The 17,818-nt window shown below is 42.7% G+C and overlaps 3 protein-coding genes across 7 annotated transcripts in view; 2 read left to right on the top strand and 1 right to left on the bottom strand.

Annotated features, from left to right (window-relative positions):
* The window catches only part of tmcc3 (transmembrane and coiled-coil domain family 3), a 70,482-nt gene extending 62,442 nt beyond the window's left edge, over window positions 1-8,040 (top strand). For all 3 annotated transcript variants that reach the window (XM_042225836.1, XM_042225837.1, XM_005934254.3), the window contains 4 exons: window positions 1,420-1,584; window positions 2,622-3,403; window positions 5,041-5,176; window positions 5,851-8,040. In XM_042225836.1, coding sequence (XP_042081770.1) covers window positions 1,420-1,584; window positions 2,622-3,403; window positions 5,041-5,176; window positions 5,851-6,156 — 1,389 coding nt within the window. In that variant the 3' untranslated portion in view covers window positions 6,157-8,040. The remainder of the gene's footprint in view (window positions 1-1,419; window positions 1,585-2,621; window positions 3,404-5,040; window positions 5,177-5,850) is intronic.
* A 2,668-nt stretch (window positions 8,041-10,708) lies between these two features.
* eri1 (exoribonuclease 1) lies at window positions 10,709-14,399 on the top strand. 2 transcript variants are annotated; one of them, XM_042225839.1, is made up of 7 exons: window positions 10,709-11,127; window positions 12,044-12,225; window positions 12,295-12,532; window positions 12,627-12,710; window positions 12,784-12,893; window positions 12,981-13,095; window positions 13,590-14,399. In XM_042225839.1, the coding sequence occupies exons 1-7, from the start codon at window positions 11,053-11,055 to the stop codon at window positions 13,830-13,832; spliced, it is 1,047 nt and encodes a 348-aa protein (XP_042081773.1). In that variant the 5' UTR covers window positions 10,709-11,052; the 3' UTR covers window positions 13,833-14,399. The 2 variants fall into 2 exon arrangements, with proteins under 2 accessions (XP_042081773.1, XP_005934317.1); XM_005934255.2 differs by having other exon boundaries at window positions 10,717-11,127; window positions 12,316-12,532.
* Window positions 14,400-15,245: 846 nt separating this feature from the next.
* Window positions 15,246-17,818, bottom strand: part of lamb1b (laminin, beta 1b) — a 30,555-nt gene continuing 27,982 nt past the window's right edge. For both annotated transcript variants that reach the window (XM_005934256.2, XM_005934257.3), the window contains 4 exons: window positions 17,501-17,642; window positions 16,325-16,501; window positions 16,087-16,246; window positions 15,246-15,764 (listed from right to left, as the gene is read on the bottom strand). In XM_005934256.2, the coding sequence (XP_005934318.1) occupies window positions 15,628-15,764; window positions 16,087-16,246; window positions 16,325-16,501; window positions 17,501-17,642 (616 nt within the window). In that variant the 3' untranslated portion in view covers window positions 15,246-15,627. The remainder of the gene's footprint in view (window positions 15,765-16,086; window positions 16,247-16,324; window positions 16,502-17,500; window positions 17,643-17,818) is intronic.

Below are 17,818 nucleotides of genomic sequence, written 5' to 3'. Positions count from 1 at the left end.
CACACACACACACACACACACACACACACACACACACACACACACACACACACACACACACACACACACACACACACACACACACACACCAGGTAGAATTCAAGCATCTTGTTGGAGAATAGTAACTGGTGAACTCTTAACATGTGTGTGCTTGTAATCACATAATGAGGCGATTAAATTTGAGGATGATGGGGATTGTAAGCTGTTACACATTTAGGTGTACAGAGATTTTGAACCAGTTAACTTGTGATTTAATTAAATAACTTTGGTCACTCAAGTGTACTCATGTGTTAAACTCAAGACCCACAGGCCACTCATTTTAATCAAGCCCGCAGATATGCACATTTCGGTTTCTTAATAAATTGTGGCCAAACTGGCGAACCTCTATTGCAGCTGCAAGCATACAAGCTAGTTAGCAGGAAATGGCATATAAAAAGGAAAGCTGATGCTGAGGGCAGGCAATTACAGGTCAGCCTGTATTCTGAGTACTGCTTTACAATGTGTAGAGTGTGTGTTTCAGATAATAGAATTTGCCTCATTTTGATATCACACACCAGCAGAGAGATGGAGCCACAGAGGAGTAAAAGCCCCAGAAAAAGAGGCGTGCAGCTAGATCAGAATAGGTTCCTTCAAGCTACATTTCAATGTAATGGAGCAGCAGAGGCGAGTTTAATGATAGTTGAGGAAATGGCTAAATCAAGGAGGTCACTGAGTGCAATTTAGTTAATTTGCAATTTTAGGTTTTTATGTGCAGCCAATTTCATGCTAGGAGGATGGGTTGTATGGGCCTACACGGGCTAAGATCTTTTTATTTTTTAGCCAAATTTTTGCTAGTAATTTTTGCACTTTTGTTTTTTGTTTGTGAAACAGTTTATGTGCAATGCAACAAGAACATTTCTTTTTCTGTTAAACTGAACCATTTCATTTTCTATACCTCAACAATCTTGGCATGTTTGCTCCTAATGAAGCCGAGTTTGAGTTCTCCGTTCTAGTTGTGACGGTCAAAATTTCGATTTTCTGGTTTACTGCAGTCCCACAGATATCATTACAAACTAAGGTGGTAACCATGGAGATTAATATACCTGCTCAGTATGAATATTGGGTATAAAATATGTAAAAATCTGTGTCTCATCTGCTTCTTTTAACATCACTTCCACTTGAGAAATGCTGTCTGAATGCAGCATTATCCAACTCTCAGTAAATGTTAGTCTCAGTCGGATATTATCAACAGTGGGAGTATTTGTGGCATCAGAAATGGCAGTTTGTTGTCTGCCTCTGGGTTTCAAGCCATGAATGGCCCAGTCGGTCATATGAAAGACAAATTAGCACAGTGGTTTTTGACACGTTATTGTGTTTATATTGTACAGACCAACCCAAAAAATAAAAACCTATACACTCATTAGATCATTATGTCTGCAGGCGGAGCGCAGCGGCTGCGATGTCCTCAGCATCCCGGTGCCCATTCGCCGCGGCGGCTCAGAGTCCAACCTAGACGTGGTTGACGGTGTTGGGCACGACGGCGTGGGTCTGGATTTCACCAAAGGACCGCTGGGAATCGACAGCCTGCAGCAGAAGATCCTCAAGGTAAGAAGGAAAACATTGCACACCTGCTTCAGTGTGTGTCTGTAAATTTATCGTGTTTAATTTGAAAAGCTGTGGGTACACATGGGACACATTGGCACTCAGAACTCAAGCACCACACTTGAGTAAAAGACAAACTAAAATATCTCCTTAGCTCTGTTTGGTGACACGTCAAGCAACAGAAGCAGCTTTTTTTTTTAATCCAGTAATGGACTAAATGTCCTTTAAATGTCAGTTCTGATACGACGGGGAAAGAAAAAATCGACTCAGGTCCGTCTCAGTCCTGTCTTTAGAAATTAGAAGTGTTTTTCACAGTAGAGGCTTATCCTGCACTTTAATATCAACGTTTTACAACTGTAGAGACTAAGCTGAACTCGTGCTGCATGCTGTATATTCACTGGTTTATCCGAGCAAAAGTATTTTGAGACTTCAACAATAACCTAACAGTGAAATTATTATTACAATGTGATGAACTGCTGCTCCCAGTCAGGAATATACACAAAGAAACAAATACAGTGAATGAAAGCAGACCAGAGAAAACAGTTTGATCTGTAGCATCAGTATCAGATGGTAATTTTTAAACTTTCCATGGTTGGAGTAAACTCGATCACATGACTGAGGGGCGCATTGACTGCTACCTTTTAGCAACAGGAGGCTAAAAAAACTTTGTTTTGTTCTGAGGAAACGCCCGTGTGAGGAGGTTTAGAGATGCCTTTAAGACCAGCTCTGTTTACACAGGATAACTTCTTCACAAGCAAAGAAAAGCAGGTGTTAACGTCTCCTCTCGTGGCTAATTATCATTAGGGATCAGAAGTGGGGGGCCAAATTAAATTAGTATCAGTGAGCTCAAAGACAAACAGGGCTGCTGTCAGTATTCATGCAGCATTATTTTATTCTAACATACCCGTGTGAAAGATGAGCAAACTCATAGAACAAATCGGGGTGTCAGTAAGAATCAGAAGCGCTGGTATCATGCATGCTTAAATGATTTTAAATCTTCAGCAGCTGTTTTCACATCTGTCATTTGGCTCTGCCTTCAGGTGACGGAGCAGATTAAGGTGGAGCAGACGGCTCGGGACCAGAACGTGGCCGAGTACCTGAAGCTTATGAACAATGCCGACAAGCAGCAGGTGTCGCGGATACGGCAGGTGTTTGAAAAGAAGAACCAGAAGTCTGCGCAGACCATCGGTCGGCTGCAGAGGAAGCTGGAGCAGTACCACCGCCGCATGAAGGACAGCGAGACCAATGGGAAGCACAACCAGAAAGACAGCGGCGGCAAGGAGTCCGGGACTCACAGCAAGGAGGGCAGCCTGCGGGACGTCAGCACCACCGGGCGCCACCAGGCACTGGATAAGGTGAAGACGATCGGGCCCGGCGTGTCGCTCTCACCTCCATTTTTCTTCAGTAAGCCGCGGGAGTTCGCTAACCTCATCAGGAACAAGTTTGGCAGCGCTGACAACATTGCTCACCTGAAAAGCTCTATGGAAACGGGGTCAGGGCTGCAGGTGGAGGGCGGCGCGAGGGGTCTGAGTGGCAGCGCTACCACAGTAGCCAAGGCGACCAAGTACCAGAGCGACGATGAGTGTTCCACCGGGACGTCTGCATCCGCTGACTCCAACGGGAACCCGGCAGGAGGATCGGGGGCGGAGTCAGGGGGGCCAGGGAGGTCTGACTCCAGCGGGCGCCTAGTGGAGGTGCTGGACATGGTGCGGGACATCAGGGATGCTCAAACGCAGCTGGCAGAGGACATGGAGACTCTGAACACACAGTTTAAACGAGACTACAACTACTTCACGCAGGTGATGCAGGAGGAGCGATACAGGTGAGCACAGCATCACGAGTCTAAGGAAGGCTTTTCTCCCAGAAAAAAAAAATTCTTGACATATTTATTAGTTTTTTGCTCTTTTTCTTTTTTTTTTTCGTGATTTCTAGGGAGGTTTTAGGGGGAAAAGCTTGTGTGCTCCAGTACTATTTTTAAATGCTTCACATCTCCGCTGTCACCAGCATTAAAATGAGAAATGCCAAAAATATAGTATTTGAAGAAAAGAAAAATCTCCTAAACTGAGGTGCAAGAAAAATAAAATGACATTTGGTTGCTTATAAGGAGCTTTAGAGGATTTGTTCTTTGTTTTTCTTCCCTGGTACTGAGGGCAGATTGTTTCTCACTGTGGAAAGATTTTTTTTTTTAGTGTTTCTTTTTTGCGTCACAGATCAAAACAGAATATTTTGTGTTGTTCTGGGAGAGGAGAATATTGTTACCCACACATGATGGTTAAATACTCTTCCATGAACATTTTACAGATAATAGGGCACAGACTCACATGTTTCTTTCTTAAATATACCCATTAGTATAAAGTCAGCCCCTCGGGCTTTGAGTGAGCAACAGTTCAGTGTTAACACCTTAAACGCCCCTGAAACAAGTAATTAAAAACCCATTTCAGTTCTTAATATCTAAAATTTATTTCAACACCATAAATTGGAGAGATAGAGGGGGAACAAATCACAATTGAAATTTAATCAGTAGAGGATGAAATATGCAGTTTCCTGCCTCACTTACACAAACTGTGAATCCTCCCCTTCACTTAATGAATCCCTGACTGCGACACATTTTTCAGGCTGGACAAAACTTCACAGAGCCAACATAAAAATGTTAATTTTATGTAGCCTAATATTAAAAATTATAAATTTATCTCCAGAGCTGACATTAAAATGTTTAACTGCTGTCTTCAGAGTCTCTGCGAAGCTATCACCACTATATTAACTATGACTTGTAAAATCACTTGTATTATTGAGCTCTGAATTAAATCAGAAAATCCAATAAAACACTGAACTGAGAAAGATAAGAGAAATATTATACTGTGTAAAATATGTCTGCTCAACAAATTATGCTGTTTTTGTTTTGTGGAAGGGTCTTTTTTCCTTATATCTTTTATTGTCAGAATATGTGTGCTGCAGTCATGTCACAAGAATATTTGCACAACGATTTGTACGACTATAAACACGAAATACAAAATAAAAGCGGTTTGCACATTGCTTTGAAGCTAACCGGGGGATGCTAGCAGAGGTTTTTTGCTCAGAAGGCAAAAGGTTTGAGGATCACTGATCTGTATCAAGTAAAATTGTGGCATAATTGTTGGATGAAGATGTTTTCACACTTCGGTGCTTCAGTAATGGTAGCATTTCTATCCTAACAGAGCCAACGTTGTCATTACATGAGCTGTTGAACTTTAGAGAGCTTTTGACAGTTTAGGAGTCCATCATTAAAAGCCTAAAAATAGCCGGCAGAGCTTACACGTAAACCCCCCAACCAAGGGCAAATGCTCTGAGCAGCTCGGCTGCAGCAGATACACTGCTGTACTGTTACGTGCCCACACACTCTCAATAATGCATTGTTTCTCTTTCCTTGGCTCTCTCCGCCTCCACCTACTCTGCATGTTTGTGGGTGTTTCTGTCTGTCAGGTATGAGCGGTTGGAGGACCAGCTGAATGACCTGACGGAGCTGCACCAGCACGAGACCAGCAATCTGAAGCAGGAGCTGGCCAGCATCGAGGAGAAGGTGGCCTACCAGGCCTATGAGAGGGCCAGGGACATACAGGTGACTTATGTTTGGGCATAAGCCCCCACCACTGCCACAGCACACGGCTGATTAAGATTAGAATTTAGGATTAACCCTTTAAGTAACCAATGTCTTACTCAAATTGTAAGTTTAATTGAAAGGCCTAATGTATTATTGCCTTATTTACAGTGTTCAGTTTAGACGAGTTTGACCCCTTAGTGGGAAAGGTCACTGCGTAGTGTACCTTCATCATTTGAGGCTATCCTGGTAAAAGTGGTCTCTGCCAGGATGACGACAGGCCTATCCACACGGCATGCTCACTGTGGTTAATGGGTTTGCTACAAGAACGCTTAAAGGAGAGAGGAGCCCCCCCCATTCATATCACTGGAAGATTAGCATTTTGGAGAAATAATTAATCTGAATCTGTTCCTTTCACTTCGGGGAGGTTTTAATTACAAATTTCTGAGCGTCCAAATGATTAATTGATGACATGTCTCTCATGACATGTCACACTGAAGCCACAGCAGTCCCTCCATTGCTTCCTATTTCTAATCGGACGTTCTTGCGCTTGTTTCTAATGCAGCTGAAGTTCATACACGATCCAGTTTTGCTGCCCTTTCGCTGTGACTCACTGCTCTCCAGAGTTTCCCTGATCTCTAACCATTTTTCTGTGTGTGTGTGTGTGTGTGTGTGCGCGCGCGCATGTGTCGTAGGAGGTGCTGGAGTCGTGCCAGACTCGCGTGTCGAAGCTCGAGCTCCAGCAGCAGCAGCAGCAGCAAACCATCCAGCTGGAAAACACGGACGCCAAAGTGCTGCTGGGCAAGTGCATCAACATCATGCTGGCCATCGTCACCGTCATCCTGGTGTGCGTGTCCACTGCGGCCAAGTTCACCGCCCCGCTGCTGCGCAGTCGCCTCCACTTGGCGCTCACCTGCGTGGGCGTGTCCCTGCTAGCGCTGCTGTGGAAGAACTGGGAACATTTGCAGTGCGCTTTGGAACGATTGCTCCTCCCGCACTGAGACCAGTGTGGGGAGGAAATCAACATGTAGCCTTACATGAGCCAATGATTCTGGGCTCCACGGTGACTCGGTTTAAGGCTCTGAGCCTCACCAAGAACACGTAAACGGACATACCGTAAACGCTCAAGACCTGAACCGGAACTCTCTGAAGGTGCACACATGAAAACGTGGCTGCTCTGCTGCAGATCTGCAGGGCCAACAAAAGATAAATCGGCTCAGCTGCTTTCATCTGGTCACCAGGAGACTCTGGTGGCACCGGCATCACACACACACTGAAGTCTAAATATAAATGAGCGGGATTACATCAGGGCATGGAATAACACGTTATTTTTTTCCTGTCCTTTAAAGGGATGTGTTTCTGTTAGAGCACCACCTCCACACAAACTGTCAGTTATGAGTCCAGTGGACCTGATTTGAATGTGCACACCAAGCTCGCTGTGACAAACACAAACACACATCCACCTGAAGGTTCATTCGCACCGCGCCTCTGTCTCTCTCTCGCTGCTGTTCTGTATTTATGTGAGGTTTTTTTAAATTCAGCATCTTCTTCAAAGCGACAGTTTGAAGTCTGGGATTGCACATTGTTTTAAGCTGTTTTCTATCAGTGTGTAAATCTGTGTATTCGTGTGCGTTGTGCACTTACTCGTGTGTCTCTGTAATGTAGTTCTTCAAGGAACAGTTAAACATTTTGGAAAATAGGCTCAAATCTGGATGGTAGATGTGCAGCTAGAGCCGGGAGAGATCATTAATGGACGTGCTGTGAAAGATATCTGCTGTAAGAAAATAAAACCTTTAAGCTACAGCTGCAGTGAAAAGTGATGCCCAAACCTGCTTTTATCGCCCTCCTTCATTTTTATTGCCCAAATCTGACCTCACAGTAACTAAATGATTATAAATTTGAAAAAATACTCCTAATTATGCGTTAATTTAATGAATTAGCTTCATGATTCTGCTCACCTCAACTGCTTGATTTTTTTTTTCCCCTGATCCATAATTATTATTGTTCAGTCTTCTGGTGTATCTTTGAATCCTCACAATAATCCTTATTTATCTCAAAGTCGATCCTCGATGCGGCCCCTTGGTCACGGTGCTTTGAGAACACAGCAGCCGCTGCTCAGGAAACGACTTCATGCAGTTATTTTAAAGCCCTTCTTTAAACCTACCAGGAGACTTTTGTCCAAAATGAGCTTAAAATGTTCACATTCCTGCAAGTTATGTTTTTATTGGTGTTTTGGTCAAGAGCTCCGACCCTCCCAATCAGCGTTTCCTGCCAGAGCGCTGAACGGATTTCCTCACAGTTCTTGTTACAAATGCAGTAAAACGAGAAAAATTGTTTAAAATGTGCACACAGCTTCATTTTTACCAAGATAATGATCAGATACACCTGTCATTTACTGGGCAACAAAACGATGGCCTCTCTAACTCTTTCCCCATTAAGATGACATTCAACGATCTCCACATTTCCTGTAATGACAAGTTTTGACACATCTGTAATCAATAAAGAGGCTGTTAGACAATACGTTCCTGTACAGCCAGAGACCACTTCATTAACTTCTGATAGATACACAGTCATTTTAGTCTGAAGTAGCCTGAAATATGACAGAAACTCCTCAGTTCAGGTAAAAGAATCAAGAGTTACTCCTAACAGGCTCCCAGATGGAAACGGTTAAAACCGGGGGCGGGACATAGAGATAGACAGCGTCTCTGCATTGCTTCATTCTGTCTGAAACAAGCCGGTTTACCTCCCTGCTGGTTACCGCCAAGTTTCTTTTACCCGTTTGTCGCACTCACCTGCTGGTCACCACGTCTGATTTGATTAATGTGTTCAAAAACACCAGGGACTGGTTACTTGTCTTATAGTTGGCCAACATCTCCGTCCTCTGGCTCTAACTTCACACTGAATAGACCAAAACAAAAAAACAAAAAAAAGTGACTATTTCCCAAAATGTCAGGCTGCCTGTTTTGAAGTGAAAGCTGCTTAACTGCCTCATCTCTTGTTAATTTGGTGTTTTGTGGTTATTTTGTTATGATGTTTGTGTTTTCAGGTAACTGTTGCTTCTGAAAGCTTTTTAAAGCCTCTAACAGTGAGAAGGGAAACCTTGTACTAACATCAAGAGATAGCTGAGAAGCAGAGCCTGTTTTCTCACACGACACATGTAGAGAGAACACTAACGCGTGATGCAGTTTGGTGCACGTGGAGGGAAATAAGGTGAAATTATGCCGATTTGAAATTGTTTAAAGTTGACAGGTGATCACATGCAGGCTTCACTTTTTAAGTCCTGGATCATTAGATGGCCTTTTCTGGAGAGGTGATCAGAACAAATTACAATGTGTGTGTATGTGTGTGTGAAGCCTTTGATGCTGTGCTGCGTTCATGTCCAGGGGGAAAAAAACATGGCAGCATTCAGACGCTCTGTTCTGATATTTAGAAGATTTGAGAGGCTGAAGATTTTTCTCTTTTTACTTGAAATAAGCGTCTGTTCAAACATTAAAGCAGCATGTTTCCCAGCAGCGATAGCCGCTTTCCCACACGTGACTTGAATGCAGCATCGCAGACTGGACAGAGGGAAGTGAAAAATGTAGCTCCCCGACCCCATTTCACTGTGATGAAGATGATGACGAGGGGGTTAAAAAATAGGACTGATGCCTTTTCAGTGCAGCCTGTTTTTTCTTCTTCTGTGTGTCCTTCTGTTTTTCTCTATTCTAAGAAGAAAAAAAAGCCAAATATGGAGGTTTTTATGAAACCTAAGATCATCTTTGATGTTTTTTGCAAACTGATTCAAACACTATCTCTGTTAGGAGAGACGTGCACCTCCTCTCCAAAGCTCTGAGTTCATGGTGTGTGTGCGTTTTCTTTGTCTTTTTCTTTTCTTATTTCTGTGCATTAGTTTCTGGTTATGGGTTTTCTATAACTGTATTATTATTATATTTTCAGATGATAAAATAAATCATTGTTTTTCTATCAAGGTGCCTTTTTTAAAAAAAATTAAAAAATCTGAGCTTCTTATTGATTATGGTAATCCAACTGTGAAGATCATACTGCTCTGCAAGCTTCATAAGGAATACATGCATAAACCAGGGTGTAAATCACTTCGACTTAAAGCAGCTGGATAAGCTTTTAGAAACGACATTGATTTAACTGCATTCAATTTCACTGCTGTCTTCAGTTTAAATTCATGGATGCTTAAAAATCCATTAGAATCTTCTGCAAAACTCAAGTGCAGGCGAACAAAGGGAAGTAATTTAGGATTTGCAGGCACAGATGGATCTTAAATTGAACGCCAGGTGTCCTTTATTGCTTTTCATTAAGACAGACATTTTCATTCTGTTGTCTCAGAGACAAACGTCAAATCAAAGCAGCAGCAGCCCCACCCAGGATTTCCAGTTATCATTAGCTGCACAGCGCCAGAATTTCCAGTTTTCTGGTTTTGCTGACCTCTGGCGATGATGTTTTGTGAAGTGTTTTCCCCTTACAAAGGCTTACAAAGGGTTCATACTGTATAGATGTGTACAGTGAAAACATCAATGGTTTGTGGCTTTAAATAGAGCTATAGTGACAACTAGCGGCCAAACAGGAGCACTGCCTCCAAATATCTCTAATTAGTTTTATTACATATATCTGCTTCAAATATTTTTTTAATTATATACGGCAACTATACTAAAATAATTAGAAATTTACTATTCAGTTAGATAGTACCCTGCCTTTCTTACTGCTGGAACCATGAATTCTGATAAATACGCAAAAAACTAAGGAAGGGACATAATTCTTTTTCATAGCACTTTATTTGCACTGTTCCAGTGATGGATGCTCATAATAAGCAGGTCTGATAATGAAGTCGGTGTATACATCAGTAATCCCTGTGAACCAGCAGCTCAGGCTTCAGACTGCTTCAAATGTCTGGTGTCAGTTTTTTTCTTGGCTCTGCATGATGTAAAATAAAGTGGATATTCCTAATATGGTCATATTTGGCATATATCCCCAACCACTTTTAAACAATCTGTTTAACAGCCAATCAGAGGAAAGTTTGCTTAAACGGTACTAGGGGAGCTTGTTTTGGACAGAGGATGAAGTGTTGGGCTGCACTAAACATAAATAAGGATTATTTAGAAGTCTGAATCATGCAAAGCTGCTCTAGTGGAATACAAACAAAATGTGCAGCTGGTTAGGTCTGGCTAAATAATTGAACACATTTTTATAATACTAGCGATGTAGGTTCACAGGTGATTTGTAATAGATAACAGCTACATTATTAGTACATAAAGTTACTGCATCTATTTACAAATCTAGCTACACTGTATTCCCAATAGAGTAAATTACCTTTTTTACCCAACAAAAACAGACTATGAGTGTTTACTAACCGAGTGCTGAAAACATGAAAAGGACTTCAATTCAAGCTACGAAAATTAAAGATTACAATGTGCAAATTTATGATTTTCAAATCCTAGTATTTCTCTTAAATTTATTTTCAGAAATTCTGACATTAAAGTTGAGTTCACCTGTCCTGGGTGAAAAAAAACAAAACAAAAACAAAAAACACCTGTTGCTGCGTTCATCCGCAGCAGCAGGTGGCGATAGTGAGCGCTGTTGCTGCTGTTTTGGCGCAAAGCGGAAGCTGTCATAACTGTCCCCCTCATGAAAATGAAAAGTTCAGTGCTGTTATGTGGGTTTAGCAAAGGCACCTTATTATTTACTGTCTGAAAAAAAAAAAAAAAACTCCCGTGGTTGATTTATGCGAAATATCTGACGTTAACTGAACGTGTCAGCGCTTGTTAGCGGTAGCTGCTTCAGCCATTAATGTGTTGAGGCTAGCCGGAGCAGCAGCAGACCTGGTTTAGCCTTCAATTTATGTTGTTTTCAAATGATCTGAGCAACTTTTGGACTAACCTCAGCTTTAAATGGACGAACACAAGGAGAACATTCACGGCCAGGAGGACAATGTGAAGACGTCCAGCGTGAAGGAGCAGGAGAAGGTGGGTGAGCTAGCAGAATCACTGCTCCGTGTAAACGCTGTTTGCGTTGAAGTAAACTGGCTGGTGCGTTCATTGACACCAAAGACAGGCTGGTGAGAGATATGTCCCGTTGGGTTCTTTGGTAAGGTGCCGACTTGATGAAAATGACTAGAAACCGCGTTACTTTTAGTTACTCTTGTATTGGAGTAATTAATACTAAAATATTTGAAGTAGACGGGAGCTACATCACAGTGTTTTGTTAATGTGAGCCCTGCAAATCGACCCCGATTCTCTTTTGCTCTGTGTACTTCATCTTGTCGTGTTGTATTTTAATTGACTGAGCTATTCTTTTTTTAAGCTAAAGAGATCGCTATTCTCGGGTTAGACCCCGTTTTCCTTCAGTGTTACTTCTTAAAGGCACATAATCAACAAGAAGTTTGCTCCAAGTTATCAGGATAGCATCGCACAGTGGGTGCTCATCCATGATGCGACTGTTGGATTGAGATCTGGTGACTGTGCAGGCCACGTGAGGTCAGAGAACTCACTGTCATGGTCAAGGAACTAGTTTCCTGTTAGAGGACAGCAGAGGCACCCAGTGTGGTCGTCTCCTGCTTCTAGGTTTGAGATGCTCTTCTGTACACTTGACCTTCCTACTCTTCTGCATGGTTGCATTAAGTTTGAACAGTCTGCCTATTTTCCTTTTACCTCCTAGAGATGGTTTTGTGGGAAAATCCCAGTAGATAGGTCTGAGTATTTCAGAAACTGCTATCTACTTTCTTTTGCAGATAATCTTATCTGATGTGTTGTTGGACTTCACTCTAAAATGATCTGTTCCTCCAAACAAACCATTGATCCATGCTCTCTGTGTTTTTGATGGCCAAATTTGTAGAGTTACATCATTTTCTGACACATAACGACCCACACGTCTCCTCCTCAGGAGAAGCCTAGCAGCAGGTTGTGTCCTGCCGGAGAATCTGCTCCTCAGGTGTCCCCGTCTCAGTCGAAGGGTGACTTCAGCCATCCGGTGTACAAAGAGATTGCTTTGGCCAATGGCCACATCAACCGCATGACGAAGGAGGAGCTTCGGATCAAGTTAGCGGAGTTAAAGCTCGACACACGGTGAGTTTTTAATAAATGTTTGAGGACCAAACACTCGTGCTTGTCCCTTAGAAGTCTTCTATCAAACAGTTTTTCTCTTGGTGTGTGCAGAGGAGTGAAGGATGTGATGAAGAAGAGATTGAAGAGCCACTATAAGAAACAGAAGCTGATGCAGACGGCGGCAGAGGGAGGCCCCACCGACACGTACTACGACTACATCTGTGTGGTGGACTTTGAAGCCACATGTGAAGAGGACAATCCTTCAGACTTCCTCCACGAAATCATTGAGTTCCCTATGGTTCTCATCAACACGCACACCTTGGAGATTGTTAGTAAAGATTGTGACTTAAATCAGGAGTTGTCTTTTGTTGTTGTTGTTTCTGTTGTTGTTAATAATGATGTTCCTCTAATGTTCTGCACAGGTGGACACCTTTCAGGAGTACGTGAAGCCTGAGCTTAACCCACAGCTCTCAGACTTCTGTGTGAAGCTGACGGGAATAACGCAGGTCGGTTGAGTTCACGTCACTATCACATTACACGTGTGGGTCATTTACTCATTTTTCTGTGTTGTGTTGGTAGAAAATGGTCGAAGAAGCAGACCCGTTCCCAGTGGTCCTGCAGCGAGTTGTGTCGTGGCTTCAGAAAAGGGAACTCGGGACAAAATACAAATACGCCATCCTGACTGACGGGTGGGTTTCACGTCAAAGCTTCTGCAGGATGTTTACTTTCTTCTCCTCACTTGGTTTACAACGCCGTTTCTTTAACATCGTCCACAGGTCGTGGGATATGAGCAAGTTCCTCAACATCCAGTGTCGGGTCAGCCGAATCAAATATCCTCCGTTTGCAAAGAAGTGGATAAACATAAGAAAGTCATACGGAAACTTCTACAAGGTACATTTTACAGCTTTGTACAGACACGCTTACATGTTTTAGATTTTTAAACCTAATTTTAATATTAGTCAAAGATGATTTCATTTATTTAGGGGAAAAAGCTCCTGGCTCTGTGTTTAAAAAAAAAAACAACAAAAAAAACTGCACCCTTATTTCATTAATCACACCCAGCTCTGATTACTGCAAGACCTGTGGAATCAAGAAATCACAAATAGAACCTGTCTGGCAAAGTGAAGCAGGCTAAAATATCTCAAATAGCAACACATCAAAGCCCAAAGAAACAAAAAAAAAAAAGCAAAAGGGAACAAATACTTTTTCACAGTACTGTATTCTTACTGTTCCAGCTCATTTTAGTCATTAAACCCTCTGCATGCCTTCCTATGTCACGTCCATGAACCTCCTCACAGATTTGGCTATTTCTCACATGTCCTAATGTCTTCTATGATAAAAGGTCTCCACTGCTAACCAGCCATATTTTCTTCTTCTTCCTCCAGGTGCCGCGTACTCAGACGAAGCTGAGCACCATGCTGGAGAAACTCGGCCTGACGTACGAAGGTCGTCCTCACTCCGGGCTCGACGACTCACGCAACATAGCGAGGATAGCTGTCCGCATGCTGCAGGATGGCTGCCAGCTGCGCGTCAACGAGCGCATGCACGGCGGTCAGCTGCTCTCGGTTCCCAGCTCAGCGCCTGTGGAAGGAGCTCCGCCTCCACACAACCCCCGCAGCAGGGACTAGAACCATGACCTCCGGGTGACTCTTGACCACTGAAAATACTTATACTGGAGCTCAAAGTCTCCTTTTACACCAGATCTTTAAAAGCGGATCATTCCTTCATTTTCTGGGTGGAAAAGTCTGCCTCGCCACGCCTTACCGCGCTGCCGTTTCTCAACAGTATCACAGAAATATCTTTCAGTTGTCTTGTGGTGGAGAGAATTCAGTTTTTACCCTTGACAGCATAATAAAGCCTAATCTGCAGCTTCACATGAACACACATACCAACAATTTAAACTACTGTGCTAATAAAACACATAAATGCTGCTGTGCTGTTTAAAGTGCTGCACGATGACACTGCTCACCGCTTTCCTAGCAGAGAGTCGAAGAGTCGGTCCTGTGGACTCGGACAGCTCCATAAATGGACCTCTTAAAGAAAAGCTGTAATTAAGGAGTTCAGCCTGTGTTGTACTGTCGTCACGTGTACAGATGTCTTGATTTAATGTTTGTTTCATAAATGAGGATTTGTTTCAACTGAAATGTCTGCAGATCTGATAAGTAATGCAAATTAAATGTCTCTTTTTGTTTGCAGTTTTTCATCTTCTTCACTCTGTGTGATGCATGCTTTAGATTCAGCAAATTTTGAAGGGACAAGAGAGGCAGTCGAGTCACTTTAGAAGCTCGGCACAGGTGCCTTACAGCAGGCAAGCGTTGACAGGCTAAACCTGCTCTCAGGGCATCAGGGGTGGTATTCTATGGCAAATATTAATCAGGCTCCACAGTGCTGGGCAGCAAGTGCAGGGCCCACTAGAGGGCGTCACACCTTTATGGCACCAGCATGAAGCCTGTTTCCGACTCGCTGATCAGACTTTCACACCACTGTCCTGCTCGAGGTCATTTTGTAGCTCTGGCTCTGCTCATCCTGTTCCTCTTTGCACAAAGGAGCAGATAGCGGGCTTGCTGATAGGTTCGGGGCTTTCTGCGGCCTCTTGGGAGGCTGTAGAGTAACTCTAGAGTGCCTGCATATCTCCTGGAATTTCCTTCCTGCTCTTAAGACTGTGCTGCGAGATACAGCAAACCTTCTGACATCTGAACATATATATGGACTACCTGTGTGACCTCTGTAGGGTCCTGGTATCACCTCATGCTTCCAGTAGTGACACTTTGGAAACCTGGGTGTAAACTAAACAGTGTTGTTTTAATCTAACACTTATGTGTATGTTTGCAGACCCAACTGTCTGTACTATGATCATCAAAAGAAGTGCAGACACAGCTTTCCCTCAAGGTTTCTTTGTAATTCAGCTGCTTCTATCATCAAGTCTTCCAGGCTTTGTGGCTGTGCAGCCCATTTCTCTGGTCTTTATTTATTTATAATAGGAAAAAAACTGTTGTTGTTTTTTTACCAGAACACAAAAGATTAAACAAGACCAGCTGACATGTGTTTTTCTTGTAGTCGGGTTTATTATTGGCTGGTTGTTAAGGCACCATGTCCAAGTGATATCTTTGGATTATTAAGTACATGTGAAATGTTAATCCTTTTAATATAGATATTTAGTTACAATTAAACACAGATTGTAGTAACGTATGCAGGTATATTGGCTTCGAGGTCATGATGGCTTCTTTCCTTCTGGACTCCTTACTTTAATACTCTAACGGTCTTTGGCAGCTTTAAAGCTTTTTTTCTGTCGTTGAAACATTTTTTGGCAACGTCAAATATATTAGTGTTTTTATTTAACAGCCGTAAAAGGAGCAGGCATGTAGGAGCAGTACGTCAGACACTTTGGCACTGTCAATAAAGTCAAAGGCGGTGATGGTTTCATCACAAACAGGTGCTGTACAGCGCTACTTTGCGGCTCATCTCCTCCAGCATGTTGCGGGCGGCTTGCTCCAGCTCGGCCAGCTCTTTAGCTTTGGCCTCCAGGATGCGCTGGTTGTCCACGTAGGAGACCTCTAACTCTGAAAACGCCACACAAAAACAAAACTGTCTTTTTTAACGGTTTAAATTTCTTGCACAAGTGGAATATTTTTTCCTTAATTTTTATATATCTGATCATACTTCAGAAACAGACTCAAGATCAGCCGGCTGGTTCGTAGCAGATTATTTCATGTGCTTCTGTGTATTTTTTTAACGGGAGAGGATCCAATAATATAAAAAGAAACAGATCTAAACAAACAGGAAGAGAGCAAACTCCCTTCTTGTTTGTTAGAAATGCATTCATTTAAAAGAACAGAAGACAAAACTACAGAGTTATTATACATTTATCTGAACAGTGTTCACCTTTGAGTCTCTCCAGCTTTCTGCTGCTCTGATTGAGCAGCTCTATGGCCTCCTGCTGCAGTTCGTCTGCCCTCCTCTTCGCCTGCTGCACCGACTCCCCTTTAACCTCCACCTGGTTCTCCACCTGAGCGAATTTATCCTTCAGCCTCTCATTGAACTCCTGCACACACAAAAAAACCGCACTGCAGCAGGAGTGGATTCACATGCAAACCAACACGGATGTGCGCGTTTGTGAGACCTGCTCTGCTTCGTCGGCGTCCTGTTTGGCCTGCTGCGTCGCCTGCTCAGTCGACACCATTATCTCCTTCATCTCCAGGTTGTTCTGCCTCAGCAGGCCGACCTCCCTCTCCAGCTGCAGCAGGCGGCCCGTGGTGTTACTGAGCTTCAGCTCCGACTTGGCCGTCTCCGACTCCACCTGACGCACAAATGCACAGATTTATCTTGTCTTTTCTTTTTCACTTCTTCTTTTTAACTGTTCAGGGTTTGCCTCATACTCTTTCTGCTAATCCCACCATCATTAATTTCACCTGCATCTCATCCCTATTAAGCCAGAGTTTCTCCTGTGTGTTCACATGAAAGGAGCGGCGCTGGCAGCTTCTGACCAACCACAGCTAAAAAAACAGGCTAAAGTTTAGCCTGTTCAATGCCAGGAAGGAAACCCAACTATAGCACTGACATAAGATATAAGGTCACAGAACTCATATAGAATAATAAGTTATCTTTAAACATCTATATTTATTACTGATGATCATCGGGGAAAGCTAAAGACTTCAGATGCTATTAAAAATCTTTGGACCCTCCTGTGATCCACAGGTCTGAGGGATGGCTATTTTCCAGAGATTTGATTGGTAAGTAGCTGGTGACTTGTTGATCCAAACTGGGTTATTTTAGTTGTGAATATTTTTTCTGAATCCAGTTCAGTTTCAGGAAGTTTTTGGAGCTCATTCAATCTTTCAAGTTTAGTTTAATTTTAGTTAAACTTGAATACCTTTTGTATCTTTATAATTTATTTTGTGGGTGGCGTTGTCAGGCATTAGTAAGTCAGTTTCCTTTACGTACATTCAGCTTTTGTTTGCTATATTATTTTTATTTTTTCAAAGTTTCGAATTTAATTTGTTATTTTTTTATGTTTATTTTTAATAGCTTAGACTAAAAATGCTTTTTAAAATAAAAATATTACGTCCGAACACCAATAAAACATTTTTATATCACTGTGATTAAACTAAATCAAAGCTGAGCGTTTCCTGACTGCAATATTGTTTTTAAAGTCAGTTGTTACTGAAAACAAGGCAGACCGTTCTAAAATGGCAACAACGTACGACTCCATCTCTCGAACTTTGTGCTGTTTTTGTCATCCCGAAACAGTAAACGGAGTCACTGAATCAAACCGCATCATCACTGAGGTCAGCCATACAGCGTTCAGCAGGTCCATGGTGCCCTTGGTGTTGTTCTGGGCCAACTCAATGGCGCCCATGGCGATGCTCTGAGCGCGGTCGGTCTCGTCCAGGGCAGCCTTAACTACTTCTGCGGTGTCCTTCATGTTAGACGCCTTCTCGCTGACAGACAGGGAGAAAGAAAGCTGGGTTTATTTACACATTTCTGTCAGAGGCAGCCAATCAGAAGAATGTCAGTTCAAAGGGGGAGGAGCTAAAACAGCTTGTTTTTCACATTTTAAATTTGCAGTTGGCTGCTCGCTACCCGCTTCACTGACTGACCCCCTAAGTTTGAGCTC

This window comes from Haplochromis burtoni, unplaced genomic scaffold, assembly GCF_018398535.1.
Source record: "Haplochromis burtoni strain Fernald_Lab_line unplaced genomic scaffold, NCSU_Asbu1 Contig_184, whole genome shotgun sequence".
NCBI lineage: Eukaryota > Metazoa > Chordata > Actinopteri > Cichliformes > Cichlidae > Haplochromis > Haplochromis burtoni.
The sequence above is the reverse complement of the archived record's forward strand: the minus strand, read 5'-3'. Positions and strand labels throughout refer to the sequence as shown.

Bases quoted from the DNA above. Each gene is read 5' to 3' on its own strand.
- eri1 (XM_042225839.1), top strand. From the start codon at position 11,053: ATGGACGAACACAAGGAGAACATTCACGGCCAGGAGGACAATGTGAAG. The intron at 12,226-12,294 runs GTGAGTTTTTAA...TCTATCAAACAG, and splicing joins GAGTTAAAGCTCGACACACG to TTTTTCTCTTGGTGTGTGCA. The intron at 13,096-13,589 runs GTACATTTTACA...TTCTTCCTCCAG, and splicing joins CATACGGAAACTTCTACAAG to GTGCCGCGTACTCAGACGAA.